The following is a 19,901-nucleotide window of genomic DNA, read 5'->3' as shown; positions in this document are numbered from 1 at the left end:
GCCCTTGTGTACATACCCTGGCCTCATGTGTAGGGGCCCTTGTGTACATACCCTGGCCTCATGTGTACGGGCCCTGATGTACATACCCTGGCCTCATGTGTACGGGCCCTGATGTACATACCCTGGCCTCATGTGTACGGGCCCTGGTGTACATACCCTGTCCTCATGTGTACGGGCCCTGGTGTACATACCCTGACGTCATGTGTACGGGCCCTGGTGTACCTACCCTGTCCTCATGAGTACGGGCCCTGATGTACATACCCTGGCCTCATGTGTACGGGCCCTGATGTACATACCCTGGCCTCATGTGTACGGGCCCTGGTGTACATACCCTGGCCTCATGTGTATGGGCCCTGGTGTACATACCCTGGCCTCATGTGTACGGGCCCTGGTGTACATACCCTGGCCTCATGTGTACAGGCCCTGGTGTACATACCCTGGCCTTATGTGTACGGGCCCTGATGTACATACCCTGGCCTCATGTGTACGGGCCCTGATGTACATACCCTGTCCTCATGAGTACGGGCCCTGATGTACATACCCTGGCCTCATGTGTACGGGCCCTGGTGTACATACCCTGGCCTCATGTGTGGTGTACATACCCTGGCCTCATGAGTAGAGGCCCTGGTGTACATACCCTGGCCTCATGTGTACGGGCCCTTGTGTACATACCCTGTCCTCATGAGTACAGGCCCTTGTGTACATACCCTGGCCTCATGTGTACGGGCCCTGGTGTACATACCCTGTCTTCATGAGTAAGGGCCCTTGTGTACATACCCTGGCCTCATGTGTGCGGGCCCTGGTGTACATACCTTGGCCTCATGTGTACGGGCCCTGGTGTACATACCCTGGCCTCATGTGTGGTGTACATACCCTGGCCTCATGTGTATGGGCCCTGGTGTACATACCCTGGCCTCATGTGTGGTGTAAATACCCTGGCATCATGTGTGGTGTACATACCCTGGCCTCATGTGCCGCTCTCTCCATGTCCAGAAGGTTTTGATTGGCTATGAACTGGTACACATTCTCCCCCTGGTGAGAAATGTAGTTGCCTAGCAACCCCATCTGAAAAGTGAAGGTCATCAACAGTTGTTTTGGAAACATGAAAAGAACAATGGCTGTTTGTAAAACATGCATGCCCCCCATATGGGCTGTCAGTTGTAGTGGCAGCCATTGTGTGAATACGTTTTTTGTCACTGTGACCTTGACCTTTGACTTAGTGACCTGAAAGTCAATAGGGTTCATCTGCCAGTCATGATCAATGTACCTATTAAGTTTCATGATAGGCCTATTTATTCTTGAGTTATCATCAGGAAACCATTTTACTGTTTCTAGTCACTGTGACCTTGACCTTTGACCTAGTGACCTGAAAATCAATAGGGGTCATTTGCCAGTCATGATCAATGTACCTATGAAGTTTCATGATCCTAGGCGTAAGCGTTCTTGAGATATCATCCGGAAACCATTTTTCTATTTCAAGTCACTGTAACCTTGACCTTTGACCTAGTGACCTGAAAATCAATAGGGGTCATCTGCGAGTCATGATCAATGTACCTATGAAGTTTCATAATCCTAGGTTTACGCGTTCTTGAGTTATCATCCGAAAACCATTTTACTACTTCCGAGTCCCTGTGACCTTGACCTTTGACCTAGTGACCTCAAAATCTATAGGGGTCATCTACAAGTCATGATCAATGTACCTATGAAGTTTTATGATCCTAGGCCTAAGCGTTCTTGAGTTATCATCCGAAAACCATCTGGTGGACGGACAGACGGACGGACGGACCGACCGACATGTGCAAAACAATATACTCCCTCTTCTTCGAAGGGAGGCATAATTAAATACAAATGGAGAATTATTGGTTATTGTGTCCTGGCTAGTAAAGGTAGAATAGTTGTTTGTGAAGGTTACAGACAATGGTAAAAAAATAAATTGTGACATTTTAAACCATCTGATCCAGATGCAACTCGGGGGGGGGGGGGGGGGGGGTGGGGGTTTGAGCAACTAAGTATAGATATGGGTATTGAAATCAGATATTTGCTTGTATATAAATACATATAGATTTGAAAGTATCAGTATCAAAATGGGTATGATAAACAGTCATTCTTGTTTATAAATGGATATCAAAAAGTAAATTTCAGTAGCGGGAAAGATAAAAAAGCAAATTCAATAAGTATACTGTATTGATATAAAAGAGATTAAAATTCTAGTATGAAATGTGTCCACTGTATAAAATTCTAGTATTTAAATGGGTCCAGTTTATCAAACTTCTTGTATTGAAATGGGTCCACTTCCTCAAGGGTATCGTATACAAATGGGTATACTTTTTCAAAAATCTTGCATCAAAATGGGTCTACTTTATCAGAGTCCCAGTATAAAAATAGGTCACATTTCGGAAGTCTCAGCGGGACACCCCAACCCTAAAATTTGGGAAGTTACCCCCCCCCCCCCCCCACGGGGATGCAACAAACTGAAAAGTATTTAATACTCAAACTCATAAGATACAAACAACTGCTTATGGAAAAAAACACAAACAAAATTACAAATTGCAAATGTTCATAGTTTCACTATTTTTGAGAAAAAAACAATTTGCAACTCCTCACTTTATTTTTTATTCCACCCCTCACATTTTTGCTTCATCTCTTTTCTTTATTTAGACCGCAATTCTAACATTATTTAGGCTAGAACCCCTCACTTACAAACACCACAGACTCTCACTTTATTTCAGGTCACACTCCATTACTTTATTTCAGAAAACACTCCATCACTTTATTTTATGCCACTGGCTGTCATTTTTTGTTTAGGCTACAAATCTCACTTTATATTAGGTCACTCCCTCTTACTAAATTTTATGCTACATCCCCTCACTTAGTTTAAGGCCACACTCCCTCACTTTATTTGAGGCAACACCCCTTCACGTTATTTTAGGCTAAACCTTCTTACTTTATTTTAGGCCCCACCCCTAACATTATTTTAGGCCCCACCCCCTCACTTTATTCAAGGCCCCATCCATCACTTAATTTATGCTACACTCTCTCAATTTATTGAAGACCACACCCCTTCACTATATTTTATGCACAACCCTCACCTTATTTAATGCCAAACCCACCCACTTCATTTTAGGGAACACCCGCACATTTTATTTCAGGCCATGATCCCTTATTTCGTTTTCGGTCACACCCATAACTTCATTTAGGCCACACCCATCCCTTTATTTTAGACCAAAACCCCTTTGTTTATTTAAGGCTAAACCCTCTCACTTTTTCATAGGCCACATCCCTTCACTTTATTTTAGGCCACACCCCTTCAATTTATTTTAGGCCACACCCCTTCACTTTATTTTAGGCCACACCACTTCACTTCATTTTAGGCCATACCCCTTCACTTTATTTTAGGCCATACCCCTCCACTTCATTCTAGGCCACACCCCTTCACTTTATTCTTGGCCATACCCCTTCACTTTATTCTAGGCCATACCCCTACACTTTATTCTAGGCCACACCCCTTCACTTTATTCTAGGCCATACCCCTTCACTTTATTCTAGGCCACACCCCTTCACTTTATTCTAGGCCATACCCCTTCACTTTATTCTAGGTTATACCCCTTCACTTTATTTTAGGCCACACCCCTTCACCTTATTTCAGGCCATACCCCTTACCTCTTCCTCATCCTGTCTGGCCATTTTCATGTCGTAGTGGAAGCGCAGGCGGGCACGGTAGCAGCGCAGCCAGGCCTGTACCCGAGAGACTGCCACCATCTGATTGTCCAGAATCAAGTTCAACTGGTCCACATGGAAATACTTGAGAAATACCTGCAGGAAAAGGATAAAATGAAACTCAATTTACGGTAAACTCATAAGCCGCAATATCATTTAGGGTAAACTCATAAGTGACAACATGATGCAAATGTGTAAACTGGATGCTGTAATCTGGACATTCGATGTCCTGATTTCAAAGGTTGGGTATATTTGTCTCAAAGCCAAAAATTTGTTATTTTAAAATTTTAAAATAAATACCTTTGTCAGCCCAATTTGAGCATCAGCAATCCGGGCAGCCTTAAGTATCACAGAAATGCTTTGAGGATTTGGCTCAATGTATGCAGTCAACGGGAAGGCGATGAACTTATACCTGAATAAGAAACACACAGAATTATGAATTACTTTATTGTTTAATTATGTACATGTATACATTCAGTTACATTTTCTAGTTCCAAAGTTGACATCTTTTAAATTATAAAACAAAGTTATGGAGGTTGCATTCGCTGGTTGAAACATTTGATAAATTATGAACATAGGCTTTCAATAAAAATCTTTGAAAGTGTCTAGAAAGGTTTTATCCATCAAAAGTCAATTTGCTTGACTTGCATACAGATTCAGTCACTTACACCGTAAACACGCATTTCCTACCTCTGCAGGAAGACATGGAATGGCAGACGGGTGGGGTAACCAAGGCGACGGATCTTCGTCATCTCCAGGACACCTGTACTTGACAACTGGTCCAGCACCAGCTTGCTGTCAAACGTGTTCGGTAACTTCTCGCTGTTGGGTTTTATGCACCTGAAAGATAGGTGGGTTTTATGCACCTGAAAGATAGGTGGGTTTTATGCACCGGAAAAATAGGTGGGTTTAATGCACCTGAAAAATAGGTGGGTTTTATGCACCTGAAAAATAGGTGCGTTTTATACACCTGAGCAATAGGTGGGTTTAATGCTCCTTAATAACAAAGATATGAAGGTTGGTGTTCTGTATTGCATTACACTAGCTGACCCTTACAATAATTTTTTTCTGCTGATTTTTTAGAGTTTCATATTCGTATTTCTGTAGTGGATAGTAATAGTGTCCCCATCGCAATCTGGAAGACTACAATCTGGCAGTGATCTCAAACACACTGGTACCAGATTTACTAAGGAAATGCAATTAAGAGTGTCTAAACTGATGTCACTGATCTCAAACACCAAATATGAAAACAACTCTCAAGAACAAGTTTTGTTTCAGTCGTTCAATGATACTAATTATTCACTGGTCTAAGTGTTCAACAAACAAACTCCAACAATTCTATGAAAATGCATAACAAATTATTACAAGAAATTAAAATCTACAGATATTGTTAAAAAAATTGTGATACAAAACAAAACAAAAATGTTAAAGGGACATTTTCACAGTCTGTTCTAGTTTTATGCTGTTTGCTGCTCATCAGTATCTAACAGTTGGTAATGAAGCCCTTAAAACTTGAATCTAGTAAGAAAGGTCTTTAATTAAATTTAACTTTTTATGGGACTACAAATGCATAAAAATATTTATCAAAGTGGTAAAAGTTTAAGTTACATTTCAATAGCTGTAATAGATGCAAGAGACGAGGAGATGTATCCAGAGTAATTGAACTTGGTCAGTGACCTCACACATTGACCCAGAACATACGTGTAGTTTAAGGTCAATACCTCTAGTAAATACAGTAATATGGAGATATTCACCCTTACATTAATCACAGCATTACGTAGATCCATACATCACTGTCGACAAATGGGCCAGTAGTACAGCACAAACTATTTTACGAATAGTTGAGCTAAAAAGCATGCTAGGTTCCTCTTGTAATGTTCAGATCAATACCTTCATCTCACAACAACACAAACCTGCAACTATTACTCAAACACAAACCTAGATGAGTGGCAAACAGCATAAAACCTGAACTGCAAGTTACTCGCAGGCTGTTCTGGATGTATGCTGTTTGCATATAGACATTTTCACTTTGCTTCTGAGTGGGAAAGGGTTAACTGAGCTATGCAATCATGTATGTACACAAATTTAGTATTGTGTTGTACCTTTTGTGTGCTTTAAGTTTAAGATATCAGTTCTTACCGTATAAACTGTGGTTGTGAATTTTTCAGTTTGGTTACAAGCAACTGCAAGGAATTCTGAAATATTAACCAGTTACATATTCAACTTGCTGATTATTATATAAAATTTCAGATGAACAATAAGCATCCTTATTATTCCTGCAAAGATAACAAATGGGGATGTTTTTCCTGCAAGAAGGAATGAGGAGACAACAAGTCCTGGAACGTTCCAAAAGTATCAAGAGCACCGCATAACGGGTGCCACGCTCGGCTGCGGTGCAGTTTTGAATAAATGAAAGCTTGTCAGATTTTTTTTTTTTTTTTAGAGGTCATAGTGACCTTGACCTTTGACCTAGTGACCCAAAAATGGGTGAGGCATGTATAATTCATCAAAGTGCAGCTACATATTTAGTTTCAAAATTGTAGGTTGAAGCACTTTGATTTTAGAGCCAATCTTCAAAACCTTAACAAAATGTTATGGTTTGAGCATGACACGGACATCGGACGACGAGCTGGCTATGACAATACCTCGGGTTTTCTCCGAAAACAGCCGAGCTTAAAACTTGCTTCAAATCAAAGTATTGACCCAAGTTAGATATAAGTGATTTATTTTGCAAATTTTACAATTGTAATACAATTTTTCACAACATAGACACCAACATTGAAAATATTTCATGATATCCGATTTTCTAATGGGATCATTGATAATTTTACTTTGCAATTTCTTTTACAAACAAAATAATTCAATAAATACCTGACTGGACCATTGGAGGGAGTAGAGAAGAAGTTATGGGAGAAAATAAGCCATTAAGGGCTCAGTGAAATCCCTGGGCCAAGTATCATGAACATTATAATTTGTAGCTCAATTTAGAAGAGTGTTGAGAATGTATGTCAGTTCACAAACACTCTCAAATCTCATCTATTGGAATATTCACACTTTCTTCTTCAAACTCATATTTGAGACAGACTCAAACCTAAAAAACTTCTGTAAACACATAATGGAGCACGATGGTCAACCTTGTAGTTTAAACATATTTATGTTAGCTTGATTGCATAGAAAGCCTAAGGCTTATTAGAAACGCTCTCCAGTTTCCTGGGACTAGAACCAGTATTTGGTGGGAGAAATCTAAAGCACCCTACCACAGTGGGGATCAAACCCATGACCTCCTGGTTGCTAGGTGACCACCATATCAACTACACCACTGCGACCTCTCAAGAAATTCATAATTGAGTATGTTTGTGGTACTCACCCCATCTACAACAGGTGTAAGACAGGATTCTTAGAAGAGTACTTACCTTGAAATTAGTACTAGAGGAATTAGGGTTAGATGTCACTGCAATGTCTACAGGACTTACCTTGAAATTAGCACTGGAGTAATTAGGGTTAGATGTCACTGCAATGTCTACAAGACTTACCTTGAAATGAGCACCGGAGGAATAAGGGTTAGATGTCACTATAATGTCTACAGGACTTACCTTGAAATTAGCACTGGAGTAATTAGCGTTAGATGTCACTGCAATGTCTACAAGACTTACCTTGAAATGAGCACCGGAGGAATTAGGGTTAGATGTCACTGTAATGTCTACAGGACTTACCTTGAAATGAGCACCGGAGGAATAAGGGTTAGATGTCACTGCAATGTCTACAGGACTTACCTTGAAATGAGTTCTAGAGGAATTAGGATTAGATGACACTGTAATGTCTACATGACTTACATTGAAATGAGAACTAGAGTAATTAGAGATGTCACTGCAATGTCTACAGGACTTACCTTAAAATGAGTACTAGAGGAATTAGGGTTAGATGTCACTGTAATTTCTACAGGACTTACATTGAAATGAGCACAGAAGGAATTAGGGTTAGATGACACTGTAATGTCTACAGGACTTACCTTGAAATGAGTACTGGAGGAATTAGGATTAGATGTCACTGCAATGTCTACAGGACTTACCTTGAAATGAGCACCGGCAGAATTAGGGTTAGATGTCTACATGACTTACCTTGAAGTGAGCACTGGAGGTATAAGGGTTAGATGTCACTGTAATGTCTACATGACTTACCTTGAAATGAGCATTGGGGGAATAACGGTTAGATGAAACTGTTTTGTCTACAGGACTTACCTTGAAATGAGCACTGAAGGAAATAGAGTCAGATGACACTGTAATGACTACAGGACTTACCTTGAAATGAGTCCTGGAGGATTAGGGTTAGATGTCACTGTCATGTCTACAGGACTTACCTTGAAATGAGCACTGGATGATTAGGGTTAGATGTCACTAGATGTCTACAGGACCTACCTTGAAATGAGCACTGGAGAAATTAGGGTTAGATGTTACTGGAATGTCTACAAAGTTGGCCTGTTCTTTCATCCTACAGCAGCAATAGAAGTATAAGGGATGGTTAAGCAAGATTTACTCATAATGTATAATGGATAGTTCATATTAACTTACAATTAAATCAAATTTAAAAAAAAAACCTGAGAGCAGAAAAAATGTATCCAGATACTACTTGTCCTAAACTTAACAGTGTTTTTTCCACCATTTTGGGAATGGGGCCTGGTCCCTTTGGATTGGGAAAATTCCCATCATTTTGACTAATTTGGGAAATTAGTGTTGTTCACTTTTTTGCTAACAAATGCTGAAAATTGAGAATAACAGAGATATTAACACTATATTTGCTAAGGTTTAACTTATAGAGCTGGATTTGAGATGAATAAAATGTTGAGACTTATTGAAACAATTTTTTTAAATCTTCAATTGGGAGTGAAATTTCAGCCTTCAGGTCCCTTTTGGGATAAAATATACTTTTTTTTCCATTGGGAATAGGTCGCCCATACAGGACCCAAATTTGAATGAAAAAAATACTGCTTAATTAAGTTTCAAATGAAGGAAACAAACAAATTGCATATTTGAAGTAATTGATAATAAATTATTGTCTACATGAATGAGTTCAGATATATTCATCCATTTTGTTTGTGATTTAACAACAAAAACTTAATCACTTAAGAACTTTACATTTAAAGTCATGAAACAGATACCAACTTAACACATAAGAGTGAGTATTTAAATAGCAGAAGTCACAAGATATGTAATTCAGATATTTTTTTACAAAATATGATCAAGCATAAATGCCTTTAATTTTAGTCATTGTTTACTGCATTTTTCAGATATAAAATAGCAATAAAAAATATTTTACTAAAATTTAATACAAAATCTTGTTCATACATGGAATTGTTATGAAGTAATACTAGGGTCTACATGTAATCTGTGAAACTAAGAATTTTAAGAAATAGCGAGACAATTAAGGATTTGTGTCAAATGACTTCATTTTATTTTACTTAGGAACTTCACAAAATGACTAATTTTTCTGGAATTTTGCTCAATGACTGAAAATGGCGACAAGATTTTTCACAGTTTTACAAGAGGCCTTTAAGAGGATGTAGAAAATGTATGAAAAGTTCTTGTTTGATTTTAATGAATACATACTTATATTGAATTCTCTTACTTCTGTCGTATCTTCCTGCCTGCCTGCCGTGACAGGCTATCTCCTGGGGCATAGTGTCGTCTCTCAGGTTGATTGAAAGCTGGACGCTGCCACTTGCCTCGCATAGAGCCTCCCCTACCGGAGTTGGCAACAAGAGAGAAATAAAACATTGGAGCTTTGCTCTTGGAAAATGGGGCTTAATGCTTGTGCGTAAAGTATTAACACAGATTAGCCTGTGCAGTAAACACAGGCTAATCTGGGACGACACTTTCCACTTAAATAGTATTTTTTGTTTAACCCTTTCAGTGCGGGAACCGAATTTTAAAGGCCTTTGCAAACAGTTTGGATCCAGATGAGACGCCACAGAACGTGGCGTCTCATCTGGATCCAAACTGTTTGCTATTCTGATATTATTCTTTGAAAAAAAATGAAGAAAATGCTTATTTTACAAATTCAGCAGACGACATTTTAGCAGACGACAAATTTCCCAGCATGCAAAGGGTTAAAGGAAGTATCTTCTTAGAAACATTCCAGTTAAGGTGGAAAGTGTCGTCCTTCATTAACCTGTGCAAACTGCACAGGCTTATCTGGGACAACATTGTACCCACATGAATCAATCCCCGGTTTCCCAGAACAATCAAACAATTTTTTTTAGGTTCTAACCAACAGTAACAACGGAAAAAAATATAAATTGTTGAAAAAATTCATGAAATCTTGAAAAAAAAACACAAAACAACAGGACAGGTTTTTGTGCGTAAGATGTCATTTTTCAAAGCATAGTGTAACCTTAGTTAACATAAGCGATTTTTTTGCCCAATCGTGAAAAGTACTGGTACCAGCCCAATTGGGAAAATTGTGCACGAAAAACCCTTAAATTGAGAAAATTCATGTTGTGAAGTCTTCATATTGGGAAATTGGTGTATTTGATTTTTTGCTCCCAAATATTTTAGAATTGATAACTAAATGTTGTCAAGTTATCAATATTATATTAACTAAGGGCCAAGCCATATAGCTGCATAGGGAAACTAACTAAATGTTGCATTTTATTTAAAAAAAAACAACTTTTTTTTTTAAACCCTCCATTGGGATTTATTAATGCAATTAGGAAATTTGTAGTTTTTTCCTTCTTGGGAAAGTGCCGTTTTCCGGTACTTTATAAAGAAGGCTGCTCACCTGAGACTTTAAGAAAATTGAACATTTCTAAGAAGCTTCAGCAAAAATTTTAAGATTTTAAAAGTTTTGTCATGATAATGCATATGTTTTAAAACAAGTTCTTTTTCTAGAAATGTATGGACACAGAGTATTTAAAGTAGAATTGTATTCCTACAATAACAAACAATATAACGCCTATTGACGAATAATGAGAATACTTGTCCATGTTACAAGCATTTTATATGTGTGATGATTTTCTTGTTTGGAGAAATTCTCATTGGGCATCCTGAAAAGACGCGTACTGATTTTCATATTTATTTTTTTGAAAGGCATGATTCTACTAACTTTGTACCTGTTAACCTGCATTCTTTATGCCGCATTTATTTATGCAGTATTGAATTGCAAATATAATGTCGAAATAAAATTTTACCTCGCGTTTTTGTTCTTCTTCATTTCAATCCCTTATGATAAGAATGTTTATTTGTGTGATTTTAGTGCATGACACAAGCCAGATGCAGGGGCAAAGAAATCCCTGCATTTTTGCAATGTTTTTAGAATAAAGAAAGAACTCTCCTGCCATATTATTAAAACCAATGTTCTATGCAACTGTTATGATTATTCTGCAAAATATGATACTTCTGCCTTGTTCACAAGGTTTCACTAATGCCATATAATTTTACCTCGCGTTTTTGTTCCTCTTCATTTCAATCCCTTATGATAAGAATGTTTATTTGTGTGATTTTAGTGCATGACACAAGCCAGATGCAGGGGAAAAGAAATCCCTGCATTTTTGCAATGTTTTTAGAATAAAGAAAGAACTCTCCTGACATATTATTAAAACCAATGTTCTATGCAACTATTATGATTATTCTGCAAAATATGATACTTCTGCCTTGTTCACAAGGTTTCACTAATGCCATATAAGGAAAATGGCCCTGATCCTTTGCAGCCAAGTTGTTCAATGGTCCAGAACCATTTCTGATATCTGCTGAGATATCATTAAAAATAAATTACCCGGTATGAAAATTGGGCAAAAAATGTGACTTCTAGAGTGTTAACAATGTTTCACTATAACAATATAAGGAAAACTGACCAGCCACTTGACTGCCATGTTTTTAAATGGACTGGAACCATTTTCAAACTTGGCCAACACATCATTAGAACAAATGTTCTTAGCAAGTTTAATAAAGATTGGACTAAAAATATGACATTTATAGAGTTAAAAGTCTGACAACTGCCATATAAAGAAAACTGCCCTGCCCCCCTGGGAGCATTGTTTTTCAACAGACTGGAGCCATTTTCAATCTCGGCCTAGATATCATTAGGAAAAATATTCTAAGCTAGTTTCATGAATATTTGGTGGAAAATGTGCCTTTAAGAGAGTTAACAAGGCTTCATTAAGTCCACATAAGGAAAACTGCCCTACCCCCTGGATGTAATGTTTTTCAACTGACCAGAAAAATGTCAAATTAGGGGAAAGTATCATTTAAACAAATGCTATGAGCAAGTTCCACGAATATTGGCCAAAAATGTGACTTTAAGAGTGTTTATAAAGTTTCACAAAAATCATTTTTTAGAACATTTCCCTGCCTCCTGACAGCAATTTTTTTAACAAACGAAAACCATTTTCAAACTATGCTGAGATATCATTTGAACAAATATTCTGAGCAAGTTTCATTATGATCGGGCAAATAATTTTAATTCTACAGTCATCATAAGCTTTTCCTGTTTGTCAACCTAGTGATCTAATTTTTGATCACACGTGATCGAGTTTTTAACTCGGCCAAAGTCTTATTGGAACAAAACATCTGACTAAGTTTCATTAAGATTGGGCAATAAATTTGGACTCTAAAGTGTTCACAAGGTCAATGGTGACAAATCATGACAAACAAGGTGACACAAGGTGTGGGGAATTCATAACGTTGACGTTTATCCGCTAACATGCACGCAACGTCATGTATACTATCGAAGTCACTTCTTATGTTGTATAATACAAGTTCAAATTAATGTCTATTAAAAGGTCGAACCTAACACAACTATTTTCGTAGTTTATTAACACTTTACGATCATACGCAACACAAAGTGATCACAAAAGCTCACATGAGCATTTTGTGCTCATGTAAGCTAAAAAGCAAGGCATTGTAGACTTAACAGAAAATACAACCTCTTTGTTTATTGGCCAATCAACAGAAACAAATTAACAATTATTTTTCAATTAAATTTCTCAAAAAAGTGTACCTTGCTGTATTGTGAGTAGAATAAGAATTTAAGTGAAACTGATGGATGCTCCGCGATGGTGCATCTTGTCAATATATCGGTAAACTGTGTGAGAAAAAGATTATTATTCCAGAGGAAACAACTAACTGGTTGATAAAACGCTGAAAGAAATTATCATTTAAAGGGCAATCACTCCCTGAAAAATAAATGGAACAGAACAATCTAACAATATGCTTATGTCTACCCTAAAAGGAAAGTGCATATACACTTTCAGCCAATCCTGATCATGAGTTCCTGTGGAATGGAAAAATTCATCAGAACTGTATTTATTAATAATCCAAGGGCAATAACTCCCTAAACAAATGATTGGACCTGAATGACCTGACAAGGACATGCAAGTCTATCCTATGTCCATCCTAAAGGAATGCAGGATACCAAGTTTCATCGATTCCAATCATTATTTTCTAAGAAATGGCAGTAAAACACAAAGTGACCTATTTATAATCAAATGCAATCACTCTCTAAAATATAACTGACCTTATCATTCTGCCAAAACTGCGTATGTCCAGCTTTTAGGGTCGCTGCATATTAAGTTTCATCAAAATAGGATCGACAGTTTCTGAGACATTGTGGGAAACAAAAAGTGTCATGGAAGGAATGATTGACAGAGAATATAATAGGGTAGAAATGATAATCAAGGCCTTTGTTTCTGACCTCAGGCAAATTTAATTCTATCATAATTACATGTATCGTAATTATAATACAGATGAATGGACCAAGTTGCCACTTTATGTTACTACCTTTTGGAGAACATAAAAATCATGCTGACCTCATATCAAGCGTTCCTGTGTCGAGGACCTTGGCAGTGAAGAGTTCATTGACTAGATACCTCATATCAAGTGTTCCTGTGTCGAGGACCTTGGCGGTAAACAGTTCATTGACTAGATACCTCATATCCAGCATTCCTGTGTCAAGGACCTTGGCAGTGAAGAGTTCATCGACTAGATACCTCATATCCAGCATTCCTGTGTTGAGGACCTTGGCGGTGAAGAGTTCATTGACTACATACCTCATACCAAGTGCTCCTGTGTTGAGGACCTTGGCAGTGAAGAGTTCATTGACTAGATACCTCATACCAAGTGTTCCTGTGTCGAGGACCTTGGCAGTGAAGAGTTCATTGACTACATGTAGATACCTCATATCCAGCGTTCCTGTGTTGAGGACCTTGGCAGTGAAGAGTTCATTGACTAGATACCTCATATCAAGTGTTCCTGTGTTGAGGACCTTGGCAGTGAAGAGTTCATTGACTAGATACCTCATATCAAGCGTTCCTGTGTCGAGGACCTTGGCAGTGAAGAGTTCATTGACTAGATACCTCATATCAAGTGTTCCTGTGTTGAGGACCTTGGCAGTGAAGAGTTCATTGACTAGATAACTCATATCAAGTGTTCCTGTGTCGAGGACCTTGGCAGTGAAGAGTTCATTGACTTGATATCTCATATCCATCGTCCTGTGTCGAGGACATTGGCGGTGAAGAGTTCATTGACTAGATACCTCATATCAAGTGTTCCTGTGTCGAGGACCTTGGCAGTGAAGAGTTCATTAACTAGATACCTCATATCCAGCGTTTCTGTGTCGAGGACCTTGGCGGTGAAGAGTTCATTGACTAGATACCTCATATCAAGTGTATCTGTGTCAAGGACCTTGGCAGTGAAGAATTCATTGACTAGATACCTCATATCAAGTGTTCCTGTGTCAAGGACCTTGGCAGTGAAGAGTTAATTGACTAGAAACCTCATATCAAGCGTTTCTGTGTCGAGGACCTTGGCAGTGAAGAGTTCATTGACTAGATACCTCATATCAAGTGTTCCTGTGTCGAGGACCTTGGCGGTGAAGAGTTCATTGACTAGATACCTCATATCAAGCGTTCCTGTGTCGAGGACCTTTGCAGTGAAGAGTTCATTGACTAGATACCTCATATCGAGTGTTCCTGTGTCGAGGACCTTGGCAGTGAAGAGTTCATCGACTAGATACCTCATATCAAGTGTTCCTGTGTCGAGGACCTTGGCAGTGAAGAGTTAATTGACTAGATACCGTCATAACTCTATGTAAAAATAGTGTCCGAAAACTTAGATACGAAAAATATTCACAAAATACTGGTGTCCGAAAACTTAGAGTCGAAAATTTAAGTGTCCGAAAAAAGCATCAATTGTATCAACGACTACCGGTAATAGAACCCGCTTGTAAAATACCATGCCGTATAGTATAAATTACAGTTATATTTTTTGCACTGCATTTTAAATAATTTAAAATGCTTTATTTATTTGACAAAAAGTTACTGCAAGGTTGTACTTTGACCAACGAGTTCAAAGCTGAGCATGTGATGTACCGATACTCGCTAGTATGAACCTGTAATTAACGCATTAACAAGAGGGCCATGATGGCCCTGAATCGCTCACCTGACTAACCTTGCTTCATGAACTTAAATTTTATTAGACCCATATACAATCCCAAGCCAAATTTCATTAATTAATACATTCTGACAAAATTTCATTAAGACGTGATGAAAACTGTGACCTCTTTCATCTACACAAGGTTTTACTAGAATTGGCCCGGTGACCTAATTTTTGACCCCAGATGACCCATATACGATCCAAAATCAGATATTATCAAGATAAACATTCTGACCATATTTCATTAAGATCATATGAAAACTATGACCTCTATTGTCTTCACAAAGTTTTTCTATGATTTGACCTAGTTTTTGACCCCAGATGACCCTAATACAATCCCAACCCAGATTTCATCAAGATTAATATTCTGGCCAAATTTCATAAAGATTTAATGAAAACTGTGACCTCTACTGTCTACAAAAGTTTGTTTTTTTTAATCTGACCTAGTTTTTGACCCTAGATGACCCAAAGTCAATCCCAATCCAGATTTTAACAAGACAAACATTCTGACTATATTTCAATAAAATCTGATGAAAACTGTGACCTCTATAGTCTACACAAGGTTTTTCTATTATTTGACCTAGTGCCTAGTTGCTGACCCCAGATGACCCAAATACAATCCAAACAGGGCTCCTCTTGCCCAAAAATTTCTGTGGCCAACATTTTAGCCAAATGGAATTTTGTGTAGCCAAATTTTAGAAACTGTAGCCAAAGTTTTAGCAAAGCATTTGCAGGGGTCAAAGTTGGATATTTTGAAAATCCTGAACTTAAAGCTGGGGGCCAGGGGGCCGCAGGGCCCTCGGTGGGTCCAGGGGACAAGGGGGCCAGAGGCCCCCAGAAGCTCCTGGATTCGACACATTTAAAGGGTGCCTGTACCTGTTCTGGTGATTCTATTTTCTCAAAAAAACAACATACACATATATTTAAAAATCTTCATGTATTTGATAAAGAACACAAAGTTAGTCAAAAGGCAATTCATTCACATGCACCCTCTGTCTGGCATGGACTCGACTGCAGGTGTTGCTTTTGAAGAACCAGATAAAACCTGTAACAGTGGTTACAAATTATATTTTTCACACATACTTTAAAAAAGTCAATAATACATGTTTAATTAATGCAGAATCAAATGTCACCATTTATATTCACAGAATCATGCTGCCAGAAGCCTCCACATACACCTAAGAAAATTGGGTATGGTGGCTTCTGCTAAACAGTTAAAATTGAAAATTTCAGCATGGGTTCCCTTAGTTTTTATCCCAATCGTTGTTTGAAAGCTAAATAATTGTATCCTGGTGTGACCCAAATTTGACGATGTAACGGTTACATGAAGCAATATTTAGCAAATAATTTAAGAAATAATGAATGTTTAATAGCACAAAATAATAATTTTAAACTCGGCTGTATTACTTTGAAATGATTCCAAGACAATAATCATCCATTTAATCGATAAAAATAGAACATCGTCGAATTAAGGTGTCGGCGAATTTGGATTATGGTAGGTTGCCCATATTTGTTTTACAAAAAGTAAAAAAAACAACATTTCTTGCTGCTGGGCTCATATGTTGGGGACAATAAAACATTTTATTTAACTAAAAAAGACCTGTCCCAGTCAGCAAAAATGGCGTATTTGATCGTATTTTCAATTACTGTTAAAATTCTTTTCCTGATTTAGGCTTTATTCAAAGGTCAAAATGTTTTAAAAGCTCACAATCAATGAATCATACGTTATTAATAAAAAAAAATTGGCAAATTTGCTAGATCTATCTTGCCGATTTTTGATGCAAAACAACCTAAACAGTAAACTTTAGCAACAGAAAATACGACCAAATTCAGGGTGTTAGTTTAAAAAAATAAAAACCCTACCTGGTTGGTCTTGATGGCTCTTATATTCTTTATGTGATAAGGGCCCTCTGCGTGGAGACGCAATGCCTTCTTCCCACAAGACTGATAATTCAGGGTTTTCTTACAAACTTCTCAAACCGCTTTTCCACAAAGCTTCCACTTTTCTCAACCAGTTCACTCCCTGCCCGTAGACTACAGCGGGGAATGGCCACCCATTATAAACTGTACGCTGAAGTTTCTTTAGCTACCAACAGGCAAGTATCTCGTTGCCATTTTTCTCAACTTAAGTCTAAACACAGCTTCCCATTCGGCATCAAATATACGCAAAAAGTACTCAAATTGATTTAAATTGGCAGCAATCTTTAATCTTTAATCAGATGTAATTGTTTATTTAATCCTCTACGATGTACGATTTGTTTACGATTTGTTTTCACATCAGTAATTTGTCTCGATGACCGGTGTTAATGCCGACTACGTATGAATTTTTCAGGTCAATAACACGGCGATGTATTGATGCACAGTCTACAGCTGAAAGCGGTTAATATCTGGGACGGCATGTCAGGAAAAAAATCAATACCGATAATTCGCATTGTTCATTAATTAAGCAACGATTAATAACACTTATCCTTTATGGATTTTCATGAAAGAAAAACCATAATAAAGAAAATTTTATTCTCTTTAATCTGATATATAAACAAGTTTGGAAAGAATTGGATGAAAAATTTGGACTTTATTGCATAAACACCATTTTCTCAATTCAAGGGGAGGTAATTCTGTACTTCATGGACCAATAATGCTCATTTTTTGTAGGGTTCGTGACCTCATTGATATAAAGACACTGTGCAAATTTGGAAAGGATCGGACAAAAAATGTGGAAGATTTTTGAAAGTTTTCACAAAATAGGCAAAAACGAATAAACATGCAAAGTTCAACGAGCTCCTGCGGCCATGTTTTTTGACGAATCAAATTTCTTTGAACAACTTTTTCAGGGGAGCCTTCAAAGGTCATCCCTGTGAATTTTTTTGAAAATCTGATGAGCGGTTTCTGACAAGAAGATTTTTTAAGGTTTTTACCATATATGGTCATGGCGGCCATCTTGGTTATGTGATCAAATTTTTTTTAACAATTTTTTTGTCCCATGACCTAGGGATGCTCCACATGAAATTTAGTTGAAATTGGCTCAATGGTTTAGTAGAAGAAGATGTTTACAAATTGTTTACAGACAGACAGACGGACGGACGCCGGACGCTGAGTGATCACAATAGCTCACCTCGAGCTATCGCTCAGGTGAGCTAAAAAAGCAAACTATGAATTCTTTGTTTGTTCATTTCCTATATATTTGTTGTCTAACTCCTTCCATTGTTCGTAAAACTTGCAATAGGGTGCATCACACTTTGAAGCGTTTAGTATTTGTCACAGTTATTTTACTGAGAAGGGGTGGTACAATTTCGGTAGATAATTGAACTGTTTATTGGCACTACCCATGGTAATTGTCATAACGCTTATTATACTTCGGGCGAAACAATTGTTTAATACCAGTTTACAAGGTTATTTACCCAATAACGCAAATGTAATGGTCCGTTGCCCTCAGGATGCACCTGCCATGTTTTAAGATGTTAATCTGGTTGTAAAACCCCATGATCGAAGTGTCATTAGATATCGAAAACAGGACCGAAATTTGGTAAATTAACGCTGTAAAATATACTGTCCGAAAACTTAGAGACATTAATTATGGACGAAAACTCGTGTGTCCGAAAATTAAGAGTCACGAAAAATAATTATTTTTGCTAAAAAAAGGGTGTCCGAAAACATAGAGTGTCCGAAAACATAGAGTAATTACGGTACCTCATATCAAGCGTTCCTGTGTCGAGGACCTTGGCAGTGAAGAGTTCATTGACTAGATTGTTCTGACTGTTCTCCATCAGACTGGACATGTTGCTGCTCAACGTGTCACGGTTCTTCTCCAGGAAGCCTGCAGCGTTGTACGTAACCTGCAATGGACACAAGCCAATTTATTGCATATTTCAAAAATCGTCCTGAAAATTGGAACAAACTATTGAACATTTTGGAAGCAATTTTATTGCACAATTAAAATAACACCCTGAAATGGGAAAATTATTGAAAATTTATATATTGGTTAAAATTAATATTCACTGCTTACAACTTATATAATATTAGAATATTTATATTGTTTGGCTATAAACAAAGAAGAAACCATCAACAAAATTGTCACAAAACCAGGTTTTCAATTTGAAAAAAAAGTTTGATAATAGGAGACAATTCAAAATGTGCATTGTTACTGATTTTTCCAAGTTACCCCCCTTGTGTCAAATTCAACCTATTTTTAGTCGTGGCGACCTTGATTTCAATTTTTTTTTAAAGTCTGATAAAGGGAGACAATACAAAATATGAATTGTTACTCATTGTTCCTTGTTACCCCCCTTGTGTCAAATTCAATCTATTTTTAGTTGTGGCCACCTTGACCTTGGAGATATAAAAGTAATTCTTTTGAATGACACACCGTCTAATGATTGTGAACAAATGTACCTAGTTATTTTAAAATCTCACAATGAATTACATAGTTATGGCCCGGACAAGATCATTTATGGCCATCGTTGAACTTTGAACTCAAAGTGTGACCTTGACATTCCAGATATCGACGTAATTCTTTTGCATGACACACCATCCAATGATGGTGAACAAATGTGCCAAATGACTTTAAAATCTCACAATGAACAACATAGTTATGGCCCGAACAAGCTTGTTCTCAAGTACTCAACCAATATTAAAACCAATGCACTGAAGGAATTCCAGTTGATCCTTATTGCGCAACATCATGAAAAAATAAATTATATTTCAAAGCCGAAAAATCTACAGAGTAGAGCAACCTGACAATATGCGCATGACCAACCTAAAAGG

General features: G+C 37.6%; 1 protein-coding gene and 1 long non-coding RNA gene across 4 annotated transcripts in view; both read right to left on the bottom strand.

Annotated features, from left to right (window-relative positions):
• Nucleotides 1-19,901, bottom strand: part of LOC127858402 (myosin-IIIa-like) — a 75,982-nt gene that overhangs the window by 21,481 nt on the left and 34,600 nt on the right. For 2 of the 3 annotated variants that reach the window (XM_052395535.1, XM_052395536.1), the window contains 9 exons: nt 18,857-18,973; nt 13,517-13,665; nt 9,340-9,453; nt 8,133-8,205; nt 5,857-5,912; nt 4,408-4,557; nt 4,018-4,129; nt 3,661-3,813; nt 961-1,065 (listed from right to left, as the gene is read on the bottom strand). In XM_052395535.1, coding sequence (XP_052251495.1) covers nt 961-1,065; nt 3,661-3,813; nt 4,018-4,129; nt 4,408-4,557; nt 5,857-5,912; nt 8,133-8,205; nt 9,340-9,453; nt 13,517-13,665; nt 18,857-18,973 — 1,029 coding nt within the window. Of the gene's footprint in view, nt 1-960; nt 1,066-3,660; nt 3,814-4,017; nt 4,130-4,407; nt 4,558-5,856; nt 5,913-8,132; nt 8,206-9,339; nt 9,454-13,516; nt 13,666-18,827; nt 18,974-19,901 lie in introns of all 3 variants that reach the window. The other variant, XM_052395538.1, reaches the window with a different exon arrangement.
• Nucleotides 13,699-14,282, bottom strand: LOC127858411 (uncharacterized). The gene is made up of 3 exons (XR_008038883.1): nt 14,242-14,282; nt 13,972-14,062; nt 13,699-13,845 (listed from the first exon to the last, which is right to left on the bottom strand). It is a non-coding gene; the product is annotated as an uncharacterized LOC127858411 (long non-coding RNA).

This window comes from Dreissena polymorpha, chromosome 14 (assembly GCF_020536995.1).
Source record: "Dreissena polymorpha isolate Duluth1 chromosome 14, UMN_Dpol_1.0, whole genome shotgun sequence".
Classification (NCBI taxonomy): domain Eukaryota; kingdom Metazoa; phylum Mollusca; class Bivalvia; order Myida; family Dreissenidae; genus Dreissena; species Dreissena polymorpha.
Note: the sequence above shows the minus strand (reverse complement) of the source record. Positions and strands in the feature narration are given on the sequence as shown.